Genomic DNA, 23,641 nt, shown 5'->3' on the forward strand with positions numbered 1-23,641 from the left:
GAAACCTGTACCAAATTTAAGCCAAAAGACCCTTAAAGTATGATTTTCATGTTGGTATACAATTTTGTGGCTTCGTAAAGCACATAAACACACACACAGGTTTACAAGGACTTTCAATAGGCGTAATGAATATACTGTAATAAATGTGCTTATTATGGCCTATCCCCAACCCTCACCTGTACCAAATTTAAGTCAAAGGAGCCCATTAAGTATTTTCATATCATTATACAATTCCGTGTCCTTGTAAAGCACATGAACACGCACACACAGAAACTGACACACAGGTTTACAAAGACTTTCAATAGGTGTAATGTTTTATACCGTAAAAATGTGCTCATTATAACCTAACCCCAAATGTAAGTTAAAAGACCCCGTTAAGTATGAGTTTCATGTCATTATACTATTTTGTGTCCTCGTTAAGCACATAAACACACAGACACACAGGTTTACGAGGACTTAATGTGATTTATACTGTGAAAAATGTGCGTATTATTGCCTAGCCCTAAACCTTACAGCAAACCTGTACCAAATTCAAAGTCAAAAGACCCCATTATGTATGATTTTTATCTCATTATACCATGTCATTATATAATTTTGTGTCCTCGTAAAGCACATAATAAGACACACACACACACACACACACACACACACACACACACACACACACACACATCCTCTGTATAATTTTTATCTTTTCGTTTCAAATCAAACATTGCTTAATATCAAAGATGAGTCACTCATGAAACCTGCTAATCAGTGTATTTGTGCATGAGATGCTATGCAGTCCATAAACAAACCGTATGTTTACATATATTATAATTAACCCATAATTACACATGTTCATACAGCATATTTAATTGCATTCATTTGGCCGGGTACCTTTTTTAATTTTTTTTTTTTCATATTTTAAATAAAAGGTAGGTTGTTCTTAATCAAAGGACTACAGTTGATAATTTTAGTCACATGGAGACCTGGCAGGGAAAAAACAATGAACCATAATGGCAGCTACAATGGGATCTTCATAGAAATGCAGCACAAACCGGTCAAATTTCCATATGTTTCTAGCTACAAATAATTGTTTTGCATATCGACAGAACAAAACCAAGATATGATTACAAACTGTAAATTGTGGACAATTGCAGCCATATTTGAGTCATTTAAAACTGCCATGTCCCTGTCAGAGCTACAATTCAGCGATGTTTACATTTATCTTGTGGATATTCCTCAGAAATGTAATTATTGGTGATGTCGTTATAGCATGCAAATGCCTGCTTTTATATTTGATGTCCCTATCTTTTGCTTATATTAATATTTGCATTTAAGATTCATACTATTCATACTTGCATTTTAATTCAAACTGTATTTTACTTAAATTAGAATGGAAACTGTATAAAAAGTATACAAGTATATTGATCGATACAGTACAGCTGGGAAAATAAGTTTTGAACATGTCATGTTTTTTCTTGGGAATAATATTTCTAATGGAGTTGTTGACATGGAATTGAACCAGATTTTGGTAAAAACACAAATAATACTAATATAAAAATAAAACAAAACAAATCTGGGAAAAAATGTGTGATTTTTGGATCAGTGTCTTGCTGAAATGGTTTCATCTTCATCATCCTGCTAACGTAGATGCTGGACTGAAGCAGCTGATATTCATTTACAATGAGGAAGGACAGAGGGTTGCTGAATAACATCTGAGAGATTGCAGCTGCTGTCTGGGCATGCCATGTCTTTCTACACCTCCCTTCATGTGTTCAATACTTTTTTTCCTGGTGTCATTTCGTTTTATTACACAACTTAAATTGAACTAGATTGTTTTCTTTTCATGAAAGGATTTCTTTGGTTGCTACCAACATCCGGGGAACATTTTAAGACAACAGCACTTTTCAAATATGCTTTCTGAGAAAAATACAACACAGGCTCATTCTGAAAACATAGTGGACGTTTCTGGAGACTGCGAATTATGTAGCCGGAGGCATTTGAAATTGAAAAACACGGTAAAAATCAGACGATAGCTTTTCTTTTTCTAAATGGCTTTTGTAAATTCTTGATTGGGTTTTGGGAAGTAAGTGGGTGGGTCAGTCAATTGGCAGATCGCTAGGGCCAGACGAAATCTGCGGACGTTTTTTGCTATTTCTGTGGAGAATTTTGGTAAAAGTCTGCAGATTTCTGCAGAATTATTTTGGGAGTATCATAACTAAAACCTTAATATATGAAATAAAAAATAATATCTTTTTAACTTTTATTTAATGATTAAAATGCAAGCCCAATTAGATTCACTTTATTTGGTAAATAAAGAAAGTCTCTCATATAATAGATCTAGTAAATGACTTTAAATGACTTTACACACTGCATTGTAAATAAATCAGATGAACATTTTCACATTAGTCAATAATATTACTAAAATTAATTTAAAAACTGAATAAAGATTTACACACATTTACTCAAATAAATAGAATTAAAGATGGGCTAAAAATCTGCAGAAAATCTGTGGAAAATCTGCGAAACTGTGTGCACACAGACTCCGGGTGGGCCTACCTATCGCACAGGCAATCATTCAGTCAGTCAGACAGTCGGTCGTTTGACAGCGTCCTCTAGTGGGTTTACGCGTGAACATCGCGGGCGCGAACGGCACTTGTGAGAGACATTTGAGATACAAAAAAGCGCACAGCGGGCTCTCGTGGATTTGCGAAAACAAAAACTGCAAAAATACGTACCTCTCAGGATGTATTTCGCGGTCTCCAGAAACGTCCACGAGACGAGTTTTCAGAATGAGCCTGCTTTGGAAAAATAGTGACGTGTTGAATACTTATTTTCCCTGCTGTGTAAGTAAAATAGATCGTTTTGGGTCAATAATGCTACTTTTTGGCAACAAATCCATAAATTTAAATATATGAAATAAAAATGATGTGACGTCACATGAAAACTATCAATATGCCTCAACATTTGCGTGTACGTCTTTCATATTAACTGAAAAATTGCATAATTGTTAGTGAATTGGATTAGCTGGCTCTAATTAAGACTTTATTATTTGGTGTTAATGTACTTACATATTAAACTGGGAAAAAAGGAGAGCCAATACACCTCATAATACGATGAGAACTGAAAAATCCATTTATAGATATAAATGAAAACAAGATGGATGTTCTAAAAACAACACAAATAAATGAACTCATTTCAGAGGATGGACTGTTGCCAGGAAACCCTCTTCAGATGATGGTTTCTGCCAAAAGCAGCCGCTGATTGTGATGTATTTAAATATACATTTCGTAATACGCTTTGATGGAGGCCAGCAGATAAATCATCTCCAATTATAAAAAGCACCTTATATAAGAACAATTCATCAATCGCATAAAACACAGCAGAACTGAATCTGTTTACTCATGCACTCCTGGAAAGGCTGTAGGAGGGAGAGTGTGTCTGTGTGTTTTAAAAGCGTGCGTGTGTGTGTGTAGGACAGCGCGTTTGAAACGTACTGTACATACTCATAGCTGTCCCCAAGAGGCCCGCCTTTGTCCAAAACTGCAGTTCTAAAAGAATTCTCTCCTAAAAGACCCCCATCAGTTCAATGAAGCGTAAAGAGCGGGACAAAATAATTCAAGAAAACAGCTACTGTCTGGAGATAGCACTCATCTTTCGCCCCAGGTGGACTCCAGTGTCTGAAAAGACCAGAACTGTGAGTGCTCGTGTAGAGGAGGTGAACCAAATAATGGAAACACCACAATGATAAATAATAAAACATCTTAACCATATTTAAGCCAAATCTATCAATGCTGCTGTAAAGTCAGCTATGTTTCTAGACAAATTCTTTCAACAAATTTGTAATAAATGAAGCTAAATAGTACCCAGAATGCATGAGTGTCAGCTGTGTAATCTGTTATATTATTCAAAGAAGTAAGAGGAAATCCATCTACTTATTTTAGGGTACTCTTCCAGATGTAAAATAAATTTATTAAAATTATATATATATATATATATATATATATATATATATATATATATATATATATATATATATATATATATATATATATATATATATATTACCTAACAAAAGTATTGTCGCCTTTCCAAGTTTTGGGAACAACAATTAATAACTTGACTTCTATTTGAGTATTTGGCATCAGAAATGGCTTATATGAAAGGCAAAGGCCTCTAGATTACGCTTATTTGATCAAAATAAAATATGATCATGCCTCATTTTTTTATTATTTAATTAGGACAGTAAGGCCTGACTTTGCCTAGGCAAAGGTCTTGTCCCTTAACAAAAATAATGTACATTATAGAATATAAAGACATGCTGCAGTGGAGAAAGAATGAATATTGTGTCTGACTCCCATGAGCTTGGAGGACTGCATCCATACATCTCTGACATGACTCAAAACACTGATTAATAAAGTCATCTGGAATGGCAAAGAAAGCGTTCTTGCAGGACTCCCAGAGATTAAGATTCTTTGGATTCATCTTCAATGCCTTCTCCTTCATCTTACCCCAGACATACTCTATAATGTTCATATCTGGAGACTGGGCTGGCCAATCTTGGAGCACCTTGACCTTCTTTGCTTTCAAGAGCTTTATTGTGGAGGCTGAAGTATGAGAAGGAGCGCTATCCTGCTGGAGAATTTGCCCTCTCCTGTGGTTTGTAATGCCCCATACTGAATGTAACCCCAAACCATGATTTTTCCTTCGCCAAACTTGACTGATTTCTATGACAATCTAGGCTCCATGTAGGTTCCAATAGGTCTTCTGCAGTATTTGTGATGATTGGGATGCAGTTCAACAGATGATTCATCAGAGAAATCCACCTTCTGCCACTTTTCCAAATGATCAAGCAGAAGTCAAGTTATAATTTGTTGATTTTACAACTGGGATCAATGACAATATATATATATATAGGGGTTGGACGAAAACTAAAACTGAAACTGAAACACTGTCCAATTTTTAGTGTTCCACCAGTAAGAGCAGAGTGTGAAGGTTTAATTAGCAGAGTAATAGCATAGCTTCGCTTAAAATATTGCTATGCACACAACATTATGGGTGACGTATCAGAGTTTAAAAGAAGACAAATTGTTGGCGTGCATCTCGCTGACGCATCTGTGACCAAGACAGAAATGTTTTGTGATGGATCATGAGCTACATTATCCGAGGTATTGTCAGCATACCAACAAGAAAGAAATAATGTGGACGCAAGAGGAAGCTGTCTGAAAGAGATGTCCTTGTGCTAACCAGGATGTGCTCACCACCTCACTGCAGATTTAAATATGCACCTGTACTCTCCTGCTACCACCAAAACTGTTCATTGGGAGCTCCACAGGGTCAACAAACATGGCTGGGTAGCTACGGCCAAAACTTTGGTCACTCATGCCAATGCCAAATGTCAATTTCAATGGTGCCAGCAGTGAAAATCTTGGGCTGTGGACAATGTGAAACATGTATTGTTCTCGGATAAGTCCACTTTTACTGTATTTCCCACATCTGGGAGAGCTACGCTGTGGAGAAGCCCCAAAGAAGTGTACCACCCAGACTGTTGCATACCCAAAGTGAATCATGGGGATGGATTCATGATGGTTTGGTCTGCAATATCATGGCATTCCTTAGGCTCTATATTTGTGCTAGATGTCAGCGTCACTGCCAAGGACTACCGATCCATTCTGGAGGACCATGCGCACTCATAAGTTCAAACACTCCTAAGGGCGCAGCTATGTATCAGGATAATAATGCACCAATACAGACAGCAGGACTGGTGACAGAGTGGTTTGATGAACTTGAAAGTTAAGTTGAACATCTTTCATGTCCTGCACAGTCACCAGATCTAAATATTATTGAGCCACTTTGGGGTGTATTGGAGGAGCCAGTCAGGAAACGTTTTCATCCACCAGCATCTGGTTGTCATCTGGCCACTATTTATATCTGGCCACTGTGCAGGACTTGAATCTGTCATTCCCAGGATGCATCGATGCTATATTGGCCGCAAAAGGAGGCCCTACACCATGCTAATGAATAATTGTGATTTAAAACCAGGCGTTTCAGATTCACTGTCCAACCCCTGTTTATGTGTACGATAAGGCTTGTATTACATCTTGACATTTTGGTCACACTTTATTTTAATGTACAATTCACACTATTAACAAGCTATTATTAAACCATCAACTAAGACTTTTAGCTCAATAAACGACTTATTTGCTGCTTATGAATAGTTAGGTATCGAGTAGTATTAAGGATGTAAAATAAGATCCTACTTAATAAGTACTCATAAACAGTTAATATCTTCATTAAAGGCAGGTAATAAGCCAGTAGTTAATGGTGTGAATTGTTACTTAAACTAAAGTGTTACTGAAATATTTGACCTGTTTGAGTGTTTATTCAGAGGTTGTGTGTGTGTGTGTGTCTGTAATTAACTGGCAGAGTCCTGACCAGTGCCACAAATGCCATTGAGCTTGAACGTCTTTAGGGAAAAGGGAAATCATTCTGCAGTCGGAGAGTTTCATGCCAGAGCGATGAGAGGTCAATACATGCTACAGGGCCGGTGGAGAGGGAAGACCAAAGGTGAAGAAGAGTAACACCCGTCCCTCTCAAAACAATCACAGTTACACCTTCAGCAGCAGTGTCTCTCATCTATCCATACATCCATACATACATCCTTCAGTTTATAAGATGGTGATTGTCTTCAGTCGTACTTCTTTGTAGTTTCTAACTGCACTCACACTTCCCTGAAAAAGAAAAACAGAGGGGGGTGAGTCAAATGAGAAACAAGTACTACTGTAGCATTACAGTTTATTTTTCTTTTTATAGAAGCTTCCCCTCCCCCCTCCCCAAATCATCATTAAAGGCACAGTACACTCAAAAAAGGACATTTGCTGTTTCTATAACTGTTTCTATCCTATTCTATCTTTTTAAAAATAATTCACTTATATTTGTAGAAACTAATAAGTAAACTAAACTCCTTCATGTTGTCTTAACACAAATCAATTTGTGTGAAACCCAGCATTAAAGTGTAGGACATGTTGGACAATGCTAACGTTTGCCTGATACTGACAGACTTGCGTCCATCCCTGCAAATTGTCGACAAACACTATCACCATAATACAAGTAACATTCCCTAGAAAGACAAATTTATAGTACTTTATAGTGATTCAAATGTACTGAGAAACTAATATAATGTTGTTAGGTGTCAGGACATTTTGGAATATGCTAATGTTAGGCTACTGCTAACATTAGAGCCAAGCGGCAACCTCCCGCTCTCCCTCAGGAAGCCAATACGGAAGTAACTAAAACTGCAATTCATCCGAAATTCCGCTAGTCCTGGCCGCTCCTGGCTCCAAAACAGAGCAAATTTCAATTGAGCCCACTGTTAGAATGACCAACTTTACAGCAGAAAAAAAGGTGTTTACAGCCTGGTACAAAAAAAGATTTTGGTCAATACAGCTAATATTACCCTTCATGTCAACTGTGAGGGGGTGAATTTTTTTATAACTCATCCATTTCCTTTATATTAAGTTATATTAAGTTTGCATAATTAAGGGAGTGGCCACTTGAGTGACAGCTAGGTCTCACTGGTCGCCGTCACCTCAGCTGAATCCTGCAGATTAGCCACTGAACTCGGCATATTTATCGTATTTCTGTGTTGTTTTATGTGGCTTTACACAGTCAACTGCCTTTTGGACTTGTTTCCTACAATTATTAGATGGCATGGCATGCTGAGTGCACTTAATTGTGTTCACAAACCATTCACGTGGCCTCCGTTTCCCATGTGAGTAAAGTTATATACTTATATACCATCTCTATACATGCATTTGTTTTATTTAAGATCCTTTATCGTTTATATTTATATTTAGAGCTGTAATGCACTCCAGAATCTGACAGATTGATTAGCTGTAGGCTCTAGAACAGTCATCTGAAGCGTTGTCATACAGTGTTATGCTGGATTTCATCAATAGTCTTACATTAACTAACACAGACTATATCTGAAGTGTTTGGAAGTAATTTGCGTTTTCCTCCTGTTGAAAAACGTCATAAGAACAATGTTTAGTGGCTCAATGTATTACAGCAGTGTTTTTAAAAGTCTAAACACTTTATTGATATAGTGTACAACCAAGCACAAGTGGTCAGAATACAAATGAGTCAAAGGTGATAAAGTATTGAGCGTTCTCCCAAAGTAAAGTGTGTCTGAACCAGGTCCAAGCAAAATGCCAGCAGGTGTCTGTAGCTCCGCTCACTCTCCGCCTCTTTGCCCTTGTTTGGTATTCCGCCGTGGGTGTGATGACGCGCGAACAAAATGGTGACGGTTGGCCGCGCCTACTTGTGACTTCTTTTGCGCTCTTTAGAAACCTATGGGTGACGTCACAGATACTGCGTCCATATATTTTACAGTCTATGATTAGAACATCCGCTTCGTAAAACCAACACAATCTCACGGCAATTTGTAACTTTTTCATTTAGTGGCTAAATCGTATGAATATGTACAATCTAATTCGTACAATTTAGTACGATTTGCTCATCCCCCAATGACGGTTGGCTTTAGGGGTGGGGTTGGGTGCCATGCCTCCTTTTTAAAATCATACAATTTCGTACGACTGAACTTGTACGAATTTGTACGAATTAGCCACTAAACTGGCAAAACTTAAAATACTTATGTTTTCTCGCAAGATCAGGCTGGTAAAACATATGCTGGAATAGTTGGCGGTTCATTCCGCTGTGGTGACTCCTGATAAATAAGGGACTAAGCTTATGGAATATTTGCATTTCTCAAAACAATGTGTACAGTGCAAACAGCAAAATGGATTACCTGAAAAACCTATCACTCACTCTTTAGGTGATCTCTCAAAAGCGTCAATGAACATATGAAATCCATTGATTAGGTTAACTAGGCCAGTTATCTTAATAAGATCAAGTCATTGGACAGCAGTAAGCAGTTCCATAGCCAATCGAAGAAGGCAAATCTTAAGGGAGCTAATTATATTGACCTGAAATATACAGAGATGGACAAAATTATTGGTAGCCTTCCATTGAAGAAAGAAAAACTACACTGGACACTGAAACAACATGGCTGTAGGGATTAATCCAACCCAGGTTCATTTTGAAAACGTATCGCTATATACATTTCTAGAGAGCGCCAAATACATCCCAAACGTTTTTTTTTTTTTTGTAGTTTTTGTTTTCGTGAATCCACCAGAGGCCGCTGTGTACACTTTTTGAGATCTCAAATTTCTCTCGCAAGTGACATTGCGCCTGCTGTGTTCGCGTAAATCCACCAGAGGCCGCTGTCGACTGACTGACTGAGTGAATTAATTAATGACCGACTGTCTTTTCCGCTTTCTGGAACCGTTCTTCACCAGACTTAAGACTATGGAATGTTTTTAACCACAGCAGTTGGAACTGTAGTTTTGCCGAATTGCTAAAAAGTTAACAGTATTGATGGTGGAAAACTGTACAAAGTCAAACCATTCTTTTGCAAACAGAAATAAAGTTATTATTATTAGCTTAAAAGGTGGGAGAGCATGATTGTATTGCATTACAATATGTGTTGTTGTTAAATCAAAAGTAACTCACAAACACTTGAAAATGAGATGATTTAATGACAATAATTCTCTATGGTTACAACTGAATTAGTTACAAATAACTGTATGAAATGATTAAAAATGAAATGATAAAAACAAATGATAATAATTGTACTTGGCTTAAATGTAAAATAAAGTTACCAGAGGTAAAAGCAGAGACAGGGGGAGGGACAGAGAGACAAACACTGCGCCCCAAATCGCATACTTATGCACTATTCTACGCCATTTTGTAGTATAAATAGTGTAAGTAGTGTGTTCACACTGAAAACTCTAAAAATAATAAGTGCACTTTAATTACCCGGATGACGCACTCATTCAGCCGCTAAAATGAAGTGTGTAATGATGGACACTTCACGCACTCAACGACCGCAGGTTTGCTTACGTAGCGGAAGAGCCGGAGCTATCGGACGCACATGTTGAATAACTTTATTTATTTTGGATGGTGAAAGCAAAATTCTCCTACGAGAGTGATTATAGCGCCTCCCGAGGGTGAATGCAGCAATACTCATGGCAGGTATTATTTGATAATTCGGTCGTTTATTTCACTGATTAAGCAACCGTCAAACGTCATCAGGGAAACGGTTTGAATTTCCGCTTAGTAAAAACACATTAGTGTGGCGTTTGGGACGATACTACACACGTATACTATCCTGTTGAGTGTGTAAGTGCATAAGTACATAATGCATGAGTGTATAGTGTGCCATTTGGGACACAGCTAAAGAGAGTAAGTAGGCCTCAAAAAAAGCCTGATAGCAGTATAGTCAGAGAAGAAAGATGCCAGAGCAGTAGCAAGAGCAAAGTTTGTATCATGACCATGTGACCAAATCTCAAATACTGAGACATTCAAACTGACTAATCAACATGTGACCACATCGTAAAACCCCCAAAGTCCACACACCAGGCCCTGATCTTATCAGTATCTGTCTTCGGAGTCAGTATGGACCTTCTTTGGTGAAAAAAGAGAGGTTTGCAATAAAAACAAATGCATATGATAGTTTTCCATCCTAAATACTCCTGGCTACATAATTTGTGATCTCTAGAAACGTATATAGGGGAAAGTTTTCCGAATGAGCCTATGCTGGATTGACGAAAATCAAATTATGGCTCAATAGAAGCATTGAAAAAGACAAACCAATGAAACTGCCTAGGAGAAAATTGTAGAGTAGCCTACCAACAATTTTGCCCATGTCTGTATATGTATTAAAATTATTTTCTGGTCAAACCTAAAGTAATGACTTTTCTGAAGCAAAATAATTAAATAAATAATAAACTCTTGGAAATAATGTGAAAATGTCCTTGGCTCTGTTAAACATCACTTGTGAAATACTTGGAAAAATAATTCAAATTTCACAATAGGGCTAATCAGTTTGAAATTACTCAATGACCTTATAGTTTATTTCTCAGTGGCTTAAGTGCATTTCTCAGATCAGAAATGCCATTTTCAAAACTGCTTGTTCAACCTCCACATCATCTAGCTACTTCATTTTATATAATCAGTTTCTCATTGTTTTGCACAAGTTCCGTTTGCTTTGGTACATTCATGCAATTGATTATGTACATTTGTCTGTGGCTTCCAACATTATCAGCTGCTAATATCCTGTACATCAAAATGTGTTATATAGTTTTCTGTGCAACAGTATTTCCCCTCAAAATACACAGTTGAAACCAGAAGTTTACATACACTGTATAAAAAGACACATAACCATTTAAAAAAGTCAGATCCCTGCTAAAAAATCCAGCTTAAACCAGCTTACACGGTTTTAGAGGGTTTTTCCAGTCTGGTCTTAGCTGGTCAGGCTGGAAAATGACCAGCTAAAACCAACTAAAACCAGCTTGACCAGCCTGCTTTAAGCTGGACACAGCTGGTTTTGGCTGGGCTCCCAGTCTGGTTAGGCTGGTCAAGCTGGTTTAGGCTGGTCATCTCCCAGCCTGACCAGCTAAGACCAGGCTGGAAATAGCTGGAATTCAGACTGGAAATGGCCAAAACCCCTCTAAAACCAGCCTGGTCAACCAGCTAAATCCAGCCAACCAGCTTATGCTGGTTTAAGCGGGATTTTTCAGCAGGGATAACTTACTTTATAGTGATTTAAAGGTCCTGAGAAACTAAAATAATGTTGTTAGGTCTTATAGGAGATTTAAAAAAAATGCTAACGTTTGCTTGATAGCACTGAAAGCCTTACGTTCCGCTCTGCAAATCGCAGACAAACGCGACAACATCAACATAATACACCACATAATGTTAACCAAAGAGACAACTTTATAGTATAGTTAGTGATTCAAAGGTTCTGAGAAACTAAAATAATGTTTTTAGGTTTTATAGATTTTGGAAAATGCTAATATTAGCCTGCACTGAAAGCTTATTCTTCCCTGCAAATCGCAGACAATATGACAACATCACCATACATCAAGTATCATTCACTAGAAAGAAAACGTTATAGTACTTTATAGTGATTTAAAGGTCCTGTGAAACTAATAGTATTTCTAGCTATTATAGTAGACTTATGAAAATGCTATCGTTAGTCTGATAGCACTAAACATCCAACATTGCAAATTGCAGACAAACACTACAACATCACCGTAATACATTAAGTAACATTCATTAGAAAGACACTTTATAGTGAATCAATGGAAATTAAAATAATGTTTTTAGCTTTTATAGGAGATTTGGGAAAATGCTAAGCCTGATAGCACTGAAATCCTTTTGTCTTTTCTTGTAAATCATTGACAAACACGATAACATCCCCCTAATACATCACACAACGTTTAGCAGAAAGACAACTTTATAGTATAGTTAGTGATTTACTGGTCCTGAGAAACTAAAATAATGTTTTTAGGTGTTAGGCCTATAGGAGATTTTGCAAAATGCTAACGTTAGCCTTATAGCACTGAGCTTTTGTGCCTATATTTCTGGTAGAGTGAATCCATAATGAACTGATAAATTTGGGTCTTCAGGTCTCACGTTCAACATTTCTTGACACATCTTAGATGGGCAGTAATTGAATGATCATTACACCAAAGTTATGGCAAAGGCCCGCATGAAGATGGGAAAACGGGGGATTTCAGGCAGCGTTGACATTTATTGCCTTTGATTTATGAGAGAAGCACTTCCTCTCGCGTCTGGCACTCCAGTGGGCAATAAAGCGAAGAGCTTATCACCTGCAGGTAGCTTCTCTAAAACTGCTGCATACATGTGCGTACACACACACACACACACATCCAACTCAGCCAATATGTGCTTCCTTAATGTCCAGACCTGAATGGAACTATTCATTGAAAAGCCACCAGCAGGTTAGTAGAACCCACTATGGTTTCTTTGTCAGGCACACACCAACATACTGAATGTGTGTGCGTATGAAAGAGGAGATATCTCATATTTTCCCTTTGTCCCAATGGCAGCTCTTTCAGAGAGGCTTTGAGGCCTTTGTATATTTCATTCTCCTTTTCCTTGGGATTTGAAAAGAGAAAGGTGACACAAGGACAGGGAAAACCTGACCCGTGTTCAGTCCACGAAAGAATAGGCGGAATTAATGCAAATGAACTTGTTGGAACGAATGTCTCTCACTTTTAGGACATTCACAAAATAGACTGTTTAATATTACACGTGTAGGATATGCTGCAAACAATGACCCGGCTCTCGGAAACACTTCAATACTACTGCTGATTCATTTCAATTGAATAGAAACAGTTCATGTAGACGGTGTTAAATACATTTTAGCCGATAAAGTTAACATTTTGAACTACTGAATATATTTGTAACACTTAATAATAAGTGAATGCACTATCAATTTATTATTCATTTATTTTCTTTTCGGCTTACTCCCTTTATTATTCCGGGGTCGCCACAGCGGAATGAACCGCCAACTTATCCAGCACGTTTTATGCAGCGGATGCTCTTCCAGCCGCAACCCATCTCTGGGAAACATCCACACACACTCATTCACACTACGGACAATTTAGCCTAATCAATTCACCTGTACCAGATGTTTGGACTGTGGGGAAAACTAGAGCACCCGGAGGAAACCCACGCGAACGCAGGGAGAACATGCAAACTCCACACAGAAATGCCAACTGAGCCAGCCGAGGCTCGAACCAGCGACCTTTTTGCTGTGAGGGAACAGCACTACCTCTCACATACTAGCCCCTTTCACACATACAGACCTTTCCGGAAAATTGCCGGCAATTTTCCGGAAAGGTGTGTGTGTGTGAACAGGTCCTTTTTGAAAATACCGGTAAATTCGTTCTGGCTATTTTCCGGAAAGAGAAGTTGTAACATTACCGGCAATTTGCCGGAATGCTGCGCTGTGTGAATGCAGAAGGAAGATTGCCGTAATAAGCGCGTGCACGTCTAGAACGTCCTGACGTGCTAAAACCATCTAAAACCAGCTCGACCAGCCTGGTTTTAGCTGGAAATAGCTGGTTTTGGCTGGGCTCCTAGCCTGGCTAGACTGGTCAAGCTGGTTTTTTCCCAGCCTGACCAGCTAAAACCAGGCTGGAAATGACTGGAGACCAGCCTGAAAATGGCCAAAACCCCTCTAAAACCAGGCTGGTCAACCAGCTAAAACCAGCCAACCAGCTTAGGCTGGTTTAAGCTAGACTTTTTCAGTAGGGTTTCATTGAAATATATGAAACATACCATGTCTCTTATGCTGAATATCAGTTTTTATAATCAACAATGGACATTATAAAAGTATAACGTACAATAAGTGTATACATTATAGGAAATAAAGGCAAACAATCAGTCAAATGTGCAGAATTGGTGTACGCCAGAGCTATTCAATTAGTTTGTCATGGCGGCCAGTTCATGAAAAGCATCCCAAATGAAGGGTCGAAGAGATATGACTTGCAATATGAGTGATGACAAAACAGCATATAAGAGCTCATATGCTGTATTTTTGCTTCTTAAGACACCTACATTGTATTTTTCTACATTAAAGTGTTAATATATTGTATTTTGAAACTACATGACATCACTGCATTTTACAGGGTTAGCCATTTATTTGGATACAACTTAATTAAATGGGAATGGTTGGTGATATTAACGTCCAATGCCTTCAGATGACCCCAAAGATAAAAGTCTAAGGGGGTCGGATCGGGAGACCTTGTGGGCCATTTAACTGGCCCAATCCACTTTTCAGGAAACTGTTCATCTAGGAATGCTCGGACCTGACACCCATAATGTGGTGGTGCACCATCTTGCTGGAAAAACTCAGGGAGTGTGCCAGCTTCAGTGCATAAAGAGGGAAACACATCATGTAGCAGTTTCATATATCCAGTGGCCTTGAGGTTTCCACTGATGAAGAGTGGCCGGACTATCTTTGTTGTCTATGGTGTGAAGATACAAGATGTGCAGCACCTTAAATTAAGTGGTCATAAACTTGTAAATAACTCATAGAAGAATAAAGTTACATTAAAAACAAGCACACCATTGACTTTCTTGTGAAATTCTCGGTAAGTTTGATGTGTCACATGACTCTCTTCCAATTAAAAAAAAAACAAAAGTTGGATCCAAGATGGCCGACTTCAAAATGGTCACCATCATCTTGAAAAGTTTTCCCCCTCACATATACTAATGTGCCACAAACAGGACGTTAATATCACCCACCATTCCCATTTTATTAAGGTGTATCCATATAAATGGCCTACCCTGTATAATAGTATAATGTTTATGGGCCAATGACCTAACCATATCTACATCTATATAGCGTCTCAGATTCTTACCTGGATTCCATTGTGTCTTTGGTGAGATAGACAATCCAGTAGACCAGGTTAAAGGCTCCAAAGGACAGAGGGAAAAGGATGCGTGAGTACTTGTCAATAATACTAGTTCCTATCAGCATGTTGTTTGCAGGGACAGCGGAGCCTTGCTGGTGGAAATCAGATTGAGACGGCCTGGAGAACCTGTCAGTCGCGCTTCTTTGAGAGAGAGAGTTCATTCGTTTCTTCAGCACTCCTCCGGGGTCCAAGGGATTCTAGACACAGACAGATTTGTGACATCAGAACAATGAAAGAGTAAGACGGCAGACTGGTTAAGGTTTTTTAAAATGTTGGGGTTATGAGTGTAAGGTAAACAGGTGGTCTTTTTTGATCTTGAGTTTATTATCATTTAAAGGGAACCTATAATGCAAAAACAACTTTTATAAAGGGTTTAAAGACAGTTGTGTGATATAAGAGTCTGTGATATAACCAGCTTCTAATGGTAAACATTTGTTAATTATTATTCTTTTTTTTTATAATTACACTTGATAGAAACAGTCTGGAGAAACACTTTGATTGACATTCTCCTGTTGTACGTGTCATCAAAGAGGGGGAAAGCACCAGCTTATTAGTGGCCATCTCTTCCTCATTAGCACAGGACATTAGTCTTCTTTTGAATATGCCACTATGCTGACACAGGAATTGGTAGCTCCCCCTCTTTTGTAAAGAGCACAATCTCATTTGAATTTAAAGTGACAGTCACCAAAACACCACAATTAGGATCAAAGCTGAAAAGGGGCAGTTTAAAAGAGTTATAAAACATTATGTGTGGAGTGTTTTGGGCTGAAACTTCACACTTACACACTCTAAAGACATCAGAGGCTTATTTTATAGCTTGTAAAAAGGGGCATAATGGGTCCCCTTTAAATCTATTATGTCTCTTCAGCAAGACTTGGAGTAAATAATTTTATTTATTTATTTTTTCAATCTTGTTTGAAGCATCAGTTGATTAGACTTTTAAATTAATGACAACGATGTCGAATTAAAAATATAGTTGATATGAAGGGAACAATTAAAGGCAAAATTATCAGCCTCATATATAACAATTATTTAATTATTGATATACTTCTTCTCACTATTATTATTATTAATAATAATAATATTTCCCAGAGATGGGTTGCGGCTGGAAGGGCATCCGCTGCGTAAAAACATGCTGGATAAGTTGGAGCTTCATTCCACTGTGGCGACCCCGGATTAATAAAGGGACTAAACTGACAAGAAAGAATAATAATAATAATAATAATAATAATAATAATAATAATAATAATAATAATAATAATAATAATAATAATAAAATCTTTCCCAAGTAATAACTTAGTAACAACATTTTTGTACAGTATTTCCTATAATATTATCGTTGGGAGAAAGTCTTTTTTATTTTAGTTTGCCTGGAGTAAAAGCTTTCTTTCTATACTTCTTTATTTGTATTTTTAAGGTCCATAATAATAGCTCTTTTAAATTAATAATAATAATTAATTTAATTAATAATATTTTTTCTTCTGGAGAAAGTCTCATTTGTTTTATTTCAGCAAGAATAAAAGTTTATATATTTTTTAAGAACCATTTTAAGGTAAAAAATATAATCTCCTTTAATTTTTTTTTTTCACTAGTCTACCAACCATTGTTATACAATAACTTGTCTAATTACCCTAACTTGCCTAGGTAACCTAATTAACCTAGTTAAGACTTTAAATGTCACTTTAAGCTGTATAGAAGTGTCTTGAAAAATATCTAGTAAAATATCATGTGCTGTCATCATAGCAAAGATAAAATAAATCATTCATTAGAAATGAGTTATTAAAACTTGTCATCAAAAATGAGTTAAAATGTGTTGAAGAAATCTGCTCTCTGTTAAATGGAAATTGGGGAAAAAATAAATGGGGGATAGTAATTAAGGGGGGGGGGGGTTAATTCAGCTAATAATTCTGACTTCAACTGCATATACCTTTTTACATCTAAACAAACCATTTTATATATAGTTGAAGTAAACATTATTAGCCCTCCAGTGAGTTTTCTTTTTCAAATATTACCCATGTGATTTTTTTCTTTTACACAGTATTTCCTTTTTTTTTAAGTCTTAATTGTTTCACTTTTTTAAAAAACATTTTAAAACCATGTAGGCCATGCCTACTTAAGCAGTATTTTTTATTATTGTCTACAGGATAACCACTTTAAGCTAAATACTTCTATCTTGAAAAATATCTAGTAAAATACTATTTACCGTCATCATGGCAAAGATAAAATAAATCAGTTTTTAGAAATTAGTTATTAAAACTATTATGTTTAGAAATGTGCTAAAAAAATCTATTTCCATTAACAGAAATTAAATAGAAATTGGGGGAAAAATATACAGAGGGGGCTAATAATTGTGACTTCAACTGTACATTAACATTATTAAACACAATTTAGAAGCATACAGTGTGGCTACAAACGTAATCTCCACTTGATCTTTTAAATGTCTGTTTACTTTCATAACTGTTATAAATATGCCAAAATTATTATTATTATTATTATTATTATTATTATTTAATATTATTATTATTATTATCTCACACCAAAAAGGTCGCTGGGTCAAGCCTCGGCTGGGTCAGTTGGCATTTCTGTGCGGAGTTTGCATGTTCTTCCCGTGTTGGCGTGGGTTTCCTCCGGGTGCTCCGGTATCCCCCACACCCCAAAGACATGTGGTACAGGTGAATTGGGTGAGCTAAATTGTCCGCAGTGTATGAGTGTGTGTGTGAATGTGAGTTGCAGCTGGAAGGGCATCCACTGCGTAAAAACATAAGCTGGATCAGTTGGCGGTTCATTTCACTGTAGCGACCACAGATTAATAAAAGGACTAAGCCGAAAAGAAAATTTATGAATGAATATTATTAATATTACTATTTATTGAATAATAATAAAAAAAAATCTTCCTTCTGGCCAGAGGATCTCTTTCTAATTGTGATTTCTGACTCAAAACTAGTAATTGCAACATAACCTTATGTGTTGATTTAATAATACTAGTAGGTCATAACCAGTAGGCTAATGGGAAGCAATTATATCAGTAAACAGATCTTAAATGAGTCTTTGCATAAAGTAAACAATGTTCATTTATGGCTTTTATTTGAGCTCCTTAGCCCTTTCCGGCTAAGAAAAAAAGTTTTGGCACGAACCAAATGCGTTGACTCGGTTCCACCATTGAGCAGGTTTCCAAGCTGTGAGTGTCAGCTGCAGATCACTGTGTCGCCCCTACTGCAACGTGAAATCGCCCAGGGAGCACCTGGCTCATGCTGCCATAATACCGCAGCTATTTTTGACACCGCAACAGGCAGCACCTCACTCGGGCTAAATACCCACGCCAATGGGACATTCACACACTTTTGTCTCTGGCTCTCTACATGTACAGTTGAAGTCAGAATTATTTCAATTTGTATTCTTTTTAAATTGGACTTTAAGCTGAATAATAGTATATTAGTAAAAAAAAAAAAAAAAAAAAAAATATATATATATATATATATATATATATATATATATATATATATATATATATATATTATATATTTATATTTATATTATATATATATGCACATTGTGATTTCGATGCTGAAACGATGTATCGTGCAGCCCTAATTCAAACAGTCACAGAGTACTTGTGAAACCACCCCTTTGTTAATTTAGCTGTGTGCTTAGGGTCATTGTCTTGTTGAAAGGTAAACCTTTGGCGCAGTCTGAGGTCCTGAGCACTCTCAAGAAGGTTTTCGTCCAGGATGTCCTTGTACTTGGCCGCATTCATCTTTCCCTCAATTGTAACCAGTCGTCCCGTCCCTGCAACTAAAAAACACCCCCACAGCACGATGCTGCCACAGTCATGCTTCACTGTTGGACGGGTGATGAGCAGTGCCTGGTTGACTCCATACATACTGCTTAGAAATAAGGCCAAAAAGTGTTATCTTGGTTCAAGAGAGCAGAGAATCTTATTTCTCACCATCTTGGAGTCCTTCAGGTGTTTTTAGCAAACTCCATGCTGGCTTTTACTTGTCGGGCCACTCGGGCGTCTCCCATCTCCCAACTGTATCTCTGGACCTCAGCCATGGTGATCTTAACATTTAAGGAGGTCTGAATACTTCCCGTACCTACTGTATTCAAGTTATAAAATAAGTTAAGCCTATTTCCAAATAAAAAAAAAAGAGGAGTGTCCATTTTAAGGCCAATTCAACTCCTGCTGTAAATCCCACTTTATTTCTGATCCCATCTCTGCTGAAAAATCCAGCTTAAACCAGCTTAGGCTGGTTGGCTGGTTTTAGCTGGCTGACCAGCTTGGTTTAGAGGGGTTTTGGCTACTTCCAGTCTGATTTCCAGTCATTTCCAGTCTGGTCTTAGCTGATCAGGCTGGAAAGTGACCAGCTAAAACCATCTAAAACCAGCTTGACCATCCTGGTTTAAGCTGGACATAGCTGGTTTTGGCTGGGCTCCCAGCCTGGCTAGGCTGGTCAAGCTGGTTTTAGCTGGTCATCTCCCAGCATGTCCAGCTAAAACCAGGCTGGAAATGACTGGAAACCAGCCTGGAAGTGGCCAAAACCCCTCTAAAACCAGGCTGGTCGACCAGCTAAAACCAGTCAACCATCCTAGGCTGGTTTAAGCTGGATTTTTCAGCAGGGATTTTTTAAAGATCTATCCATGCAGGCTTACAATGGATAACATCGCCATGAACGCCCATGAGCGACTTCACAGCACCGAGACATACGCAAACAAAGTCACAGGAAGTGCGAACGGGCTCCAGTAATCAAGGTCACACAAACGTAAACACTGCCACACTCCTACACTGAATACGCACCAAACAAAAGCTGAGCCCCAGTCACTGCCATTATGCCCGTGACTTTACATGAAACGGAAGTCTGACTGTGACTTCACACATTAATGCACTGCGTCTACCCCCTACAGCAATCACGCAAGACACCGAGGATGGATCCCTTCGCTTTGTGCCTGGCATGGCTGTTTTGCTACATTGAACCGATTATGTAATCTGCGGCTAGGGAGGCCACTGGCTGTCTCTCTTCGTCGAGTTGTTGTCACAGGGTTTCTGCAGGTTTCATAAAGTCAAATTTAAGACCCTTTTTAAGACCATTGTTAATGAAATTTCAGACTTATATATGAGGCTGAACACTGGAATTTATTTCCAAAGGAAAAGGAAAAATTTTTAACTATCCTCATCAAAGAAAAAGCCCAATTTACTTATTTTATTCATTTTCCTTCAGCTTAGATCCTTATTTATTAGGGGTCACCAAAGAGGAATGAACTGCCAACTATTCCAGCATATGTTTTACACAGCGAGTGCCCTTCCAGCCACGACCCAGTACTGGGAAACACCTATACACCTTCATATTCACACACTACGGCAAATTTAGCTTACCCAATTCACCTGTGCATGTCTTTGGACTATGGGGGAAACCGGAGCACCCGGAGGAAACCCGCGCCTTAAAAGGGAGAACATGCAAACTCCACACATTAACAACAACTCGAACCAGAGACCTTCTTGCTGTGAGGTGACAGTGCTAACCACTGAGCCACCATGCATGCCGTCTAATATAGGTATTTCTTAGTCACATATTTTAAATAATGTGTCAAACTCTGGTTTTATAGATGCACTTTTTTATACTTAAAAAAGCTAAATATATGCAACTAAATGTAATTGAATTAAATTAAATACAGTGCTCAGCATATATGCGCACACCCCATTTTGAAAATGAATATTTTTATCCATTTTTCAGTGAATATGGGTAATATATTGATGCATTTGAACAAAACAGATTTATTTAACAGATAAATTTATTAAAATAATATTTTAGTCACCGGACATCTTTAGAAATTAAAAGATAATACATTTAAATTCATGCAAGACTACTTAAAAACTACTTACAAACTACAACATTTTTACAAACTCAACTTTTCTTGATTTTTACTACTTTTGAAAATGTTATTTAATATTTTTTTCCTAACGGAGAAATTTGTGCTACTATGTTTTGAACCGTATTCATAAGTTATTTTGTTAGAAAAGCTTCAGATTCGGCTAAACTAATGTATATGCACAAATATAATATTATAAAGCTTCCTATAGAAAATATTAATTTAATTGAGAGATTTGTAAGGGGTGTTCTCATACAGTATATGTTGAGCACTGTATTTAAAACTGTCTGTCCAGGTCAGTGTCCTCACCCTAAATATAAGGAGAACTTTTAAACAAATATTACTGTAAGGAAGCTAATTAAACTATATTGGTAAATAAAGGAGCTACAATTAAAATAGCTGTTAAAGATTTTATTGAGATGGATTGCTAGTGATTAGACGATTTCGGCCTGAATGAACAGCTTTTCATTGACATTGAAAAATAAAGACATACAAGCCTACAACTTGACAAGGCTTTTTAAGGTAATTATTAATGCAATTTTAGACTTTTATATCGGGCTAAACACTATACAAAATTCCAACGGAAAAGTAAAGATTTTTAATATCATCATCAAAAAAACAAAAAATCAAATTGATTTATTTCTTAGCCACATATTTCAAATAATTTTTTTAAATAAGCATACTCCGGTTTTATAGATGCACTTTTTTGAACGTAACATGTCTTTTTTTTAAATAAATCCTAAATATATGCAACTAAATAAATTTAATTAAATATGTAAAAACCATAAATAAAACAAGAACTTTTAATGTTATTGTAAGGAAGATAACTAAACTTTATTGGTAAATATAAGACCTAAAAATTAAACTATTTGTTAAAAGTTCTATTGAGATGGGTTGCTGGTGATTAGACGATTTCAGCCTGAATGAGCAGCTTTACTTGTACACAGGAAAATTAACACCTATTTAAAATGTTTTAAGGCCTAAAACACAATATTTTGATAAATTTAAGACTTTTAACGACCATTATTAATAACATTTCAGACTTTTATATGGGGGCTAAACACTATAAAAAATCTAATGGATAATGAAAAGATTTTTACTATCATCATCAAAAATAAAAATCTTATTTATTTATTTCTCAGCCACATGTTTCAAATAATTTGTCAAAACAGGCAAACCCTGGATTTACAGATGCACTTTTTCACTTTTTAAAAGAAACAGCTAAATATATGCAACTAAATAAATACAATTAAATATATAAAACTGTCTGTCCAGGTTATTGTTCTCACCATAAATAAATGGTGAGAAGCTTATGGACATAGACAAATTAAGACCTTTTTAAAATGTTTTAAGTCCTACAACAAAATATTTCGTCAAAATTAAGACTTTCAAAGGTGTAAAATTTAGCTTTAGCAATTTAATACATTTAGGACCCCGAGGACCCCTGAAAAAAAAAATTGCTAGATTGTTGCAAAGAATTTACACAGCAGGCTAAATTTAAACAAATAAAATGTAGTAATGTTCAACTTAATTTGTTTTTATTTTTTTAATTTAGCCCAGATAAATTGTTTACAAGCACTTAGCTTGAAGAAAAGTTGTAAATCCAATGAATATATATATATATATTTTTTTTTTTCAGTGTGTGTCAGTTAAACCAGGAATAAGATATGTAGGTAAACAAAATAAAAATTACCAAAACGCCTTCTCCGTCACTTCTGGCAGCTGCTGCGGCAGCGGCGGCACGTGCAATGTTGGCTCGCCGTAGTTCCTTATTGGCCTGCAAGGTGGAGAAATAGTTGACGGCAGCAAACTCGATGAGGGCAGAGAAGACAAACGCGAAGCAGACGGCGATGAACCAGTCCATGGCGGTGGCGTAGGAGACTTTTGGTAATGAGTGACGGGCGCTAATGCTCAGCGTGGTCATGGTCAGCACTGTGGTGATGCCTGTTGGGAATACAACAAAAAGAGAGCGAGGGGAAAATAGTAAGCTTGACTGATCCTGAAAGTTCTTGCTAAAGATGTCTTTTCTGTGTTTTGGTAACCTCAATTCATACTAATAAGTCGTTAGTTGTGTCTCAAATGGCACACTACACACTTTCAGTATACACTCAACAATGTACAGTGGAGTTTAGTGTCATCCCAAATGTGACACTAATATTTTTTACAAAACAGACACTCAAACCATTTCCCAGGCAACATTTAAAGGTTCACGAAACCCTTAAGTACTTTTTTTTTTTTTTGGGAGATTTTAACAGATTTGTGTGTGTTGAGCATCAGTTAAGACAATGTTAGCACCTGTCAGCTTTAATTGTGGGGTAAACTGGATAATTTTGAGCTTTTGTCAGCTAATTGCAGCTTTTGGGTTTAAAATGATTTTTGAGGCGGGATCAAAACCGTTGACGTAGCGCAAACTGCAAGTGCAAAGATGACGCGTCGGTTTC

The 23,641-nt window shown here is 37.0% G+C and overlaps 1 protein-coding gene across 2 annotated transcripts in view; it reads right to left on the reverse strand.

Annotated features, from left to right (window-relative positions):
* Positions 1–302: 302 nt before the first annotated feature.
* The window catches only part of gabra6b (gamma-aminobutyric acid type A receptor subunit alpha6b), a 45,963-nt gene continuing 22,624 nt past the window's right edge, over positions 303–23,641 (reverse strand). The window contains exons 8-11 of one of the 2 annotated variants that reach the window (XR_015520746.1): positions 22,894–23,144; positions 15,282–15,532; positions 5,193–6,716; positions 303–1,953 (exon numbers count right to left, since the gene is read on the reverse strand). Coding sequence is in view for 1 of the 2 variants with exons in the window: in XM_087301949.1 (XP_087158075.1) it covers positions 6,707–6,716; positions 15,282–15,532; positions 22,894–23,144 (512 nt within the window). In the remaining variant the exon portion in view is untranslated. Of the gene's footprint in view, positions 1,954–4,935; positions 6,717–15,281; positions 15,533–22,893; positions 23,145–23,641 lie in introns of those variants that run through there. The other variant, XM_087301949.1, reaches the window with a different exon arrangement.

This window comes from Danio rerio, chromosome 21, assembly GCF_052040795.2.
Source record: "Danio rerio strain M-AB ecotype USA chromosome 21, GRCz13ab, whole genome shotgun sequence".
Lineage (NCBI taxonomy): Eukaryota > Metazoa > Chordata > Actinopteri > Cypriniformes > Danionidae > Danio > Danio rerio.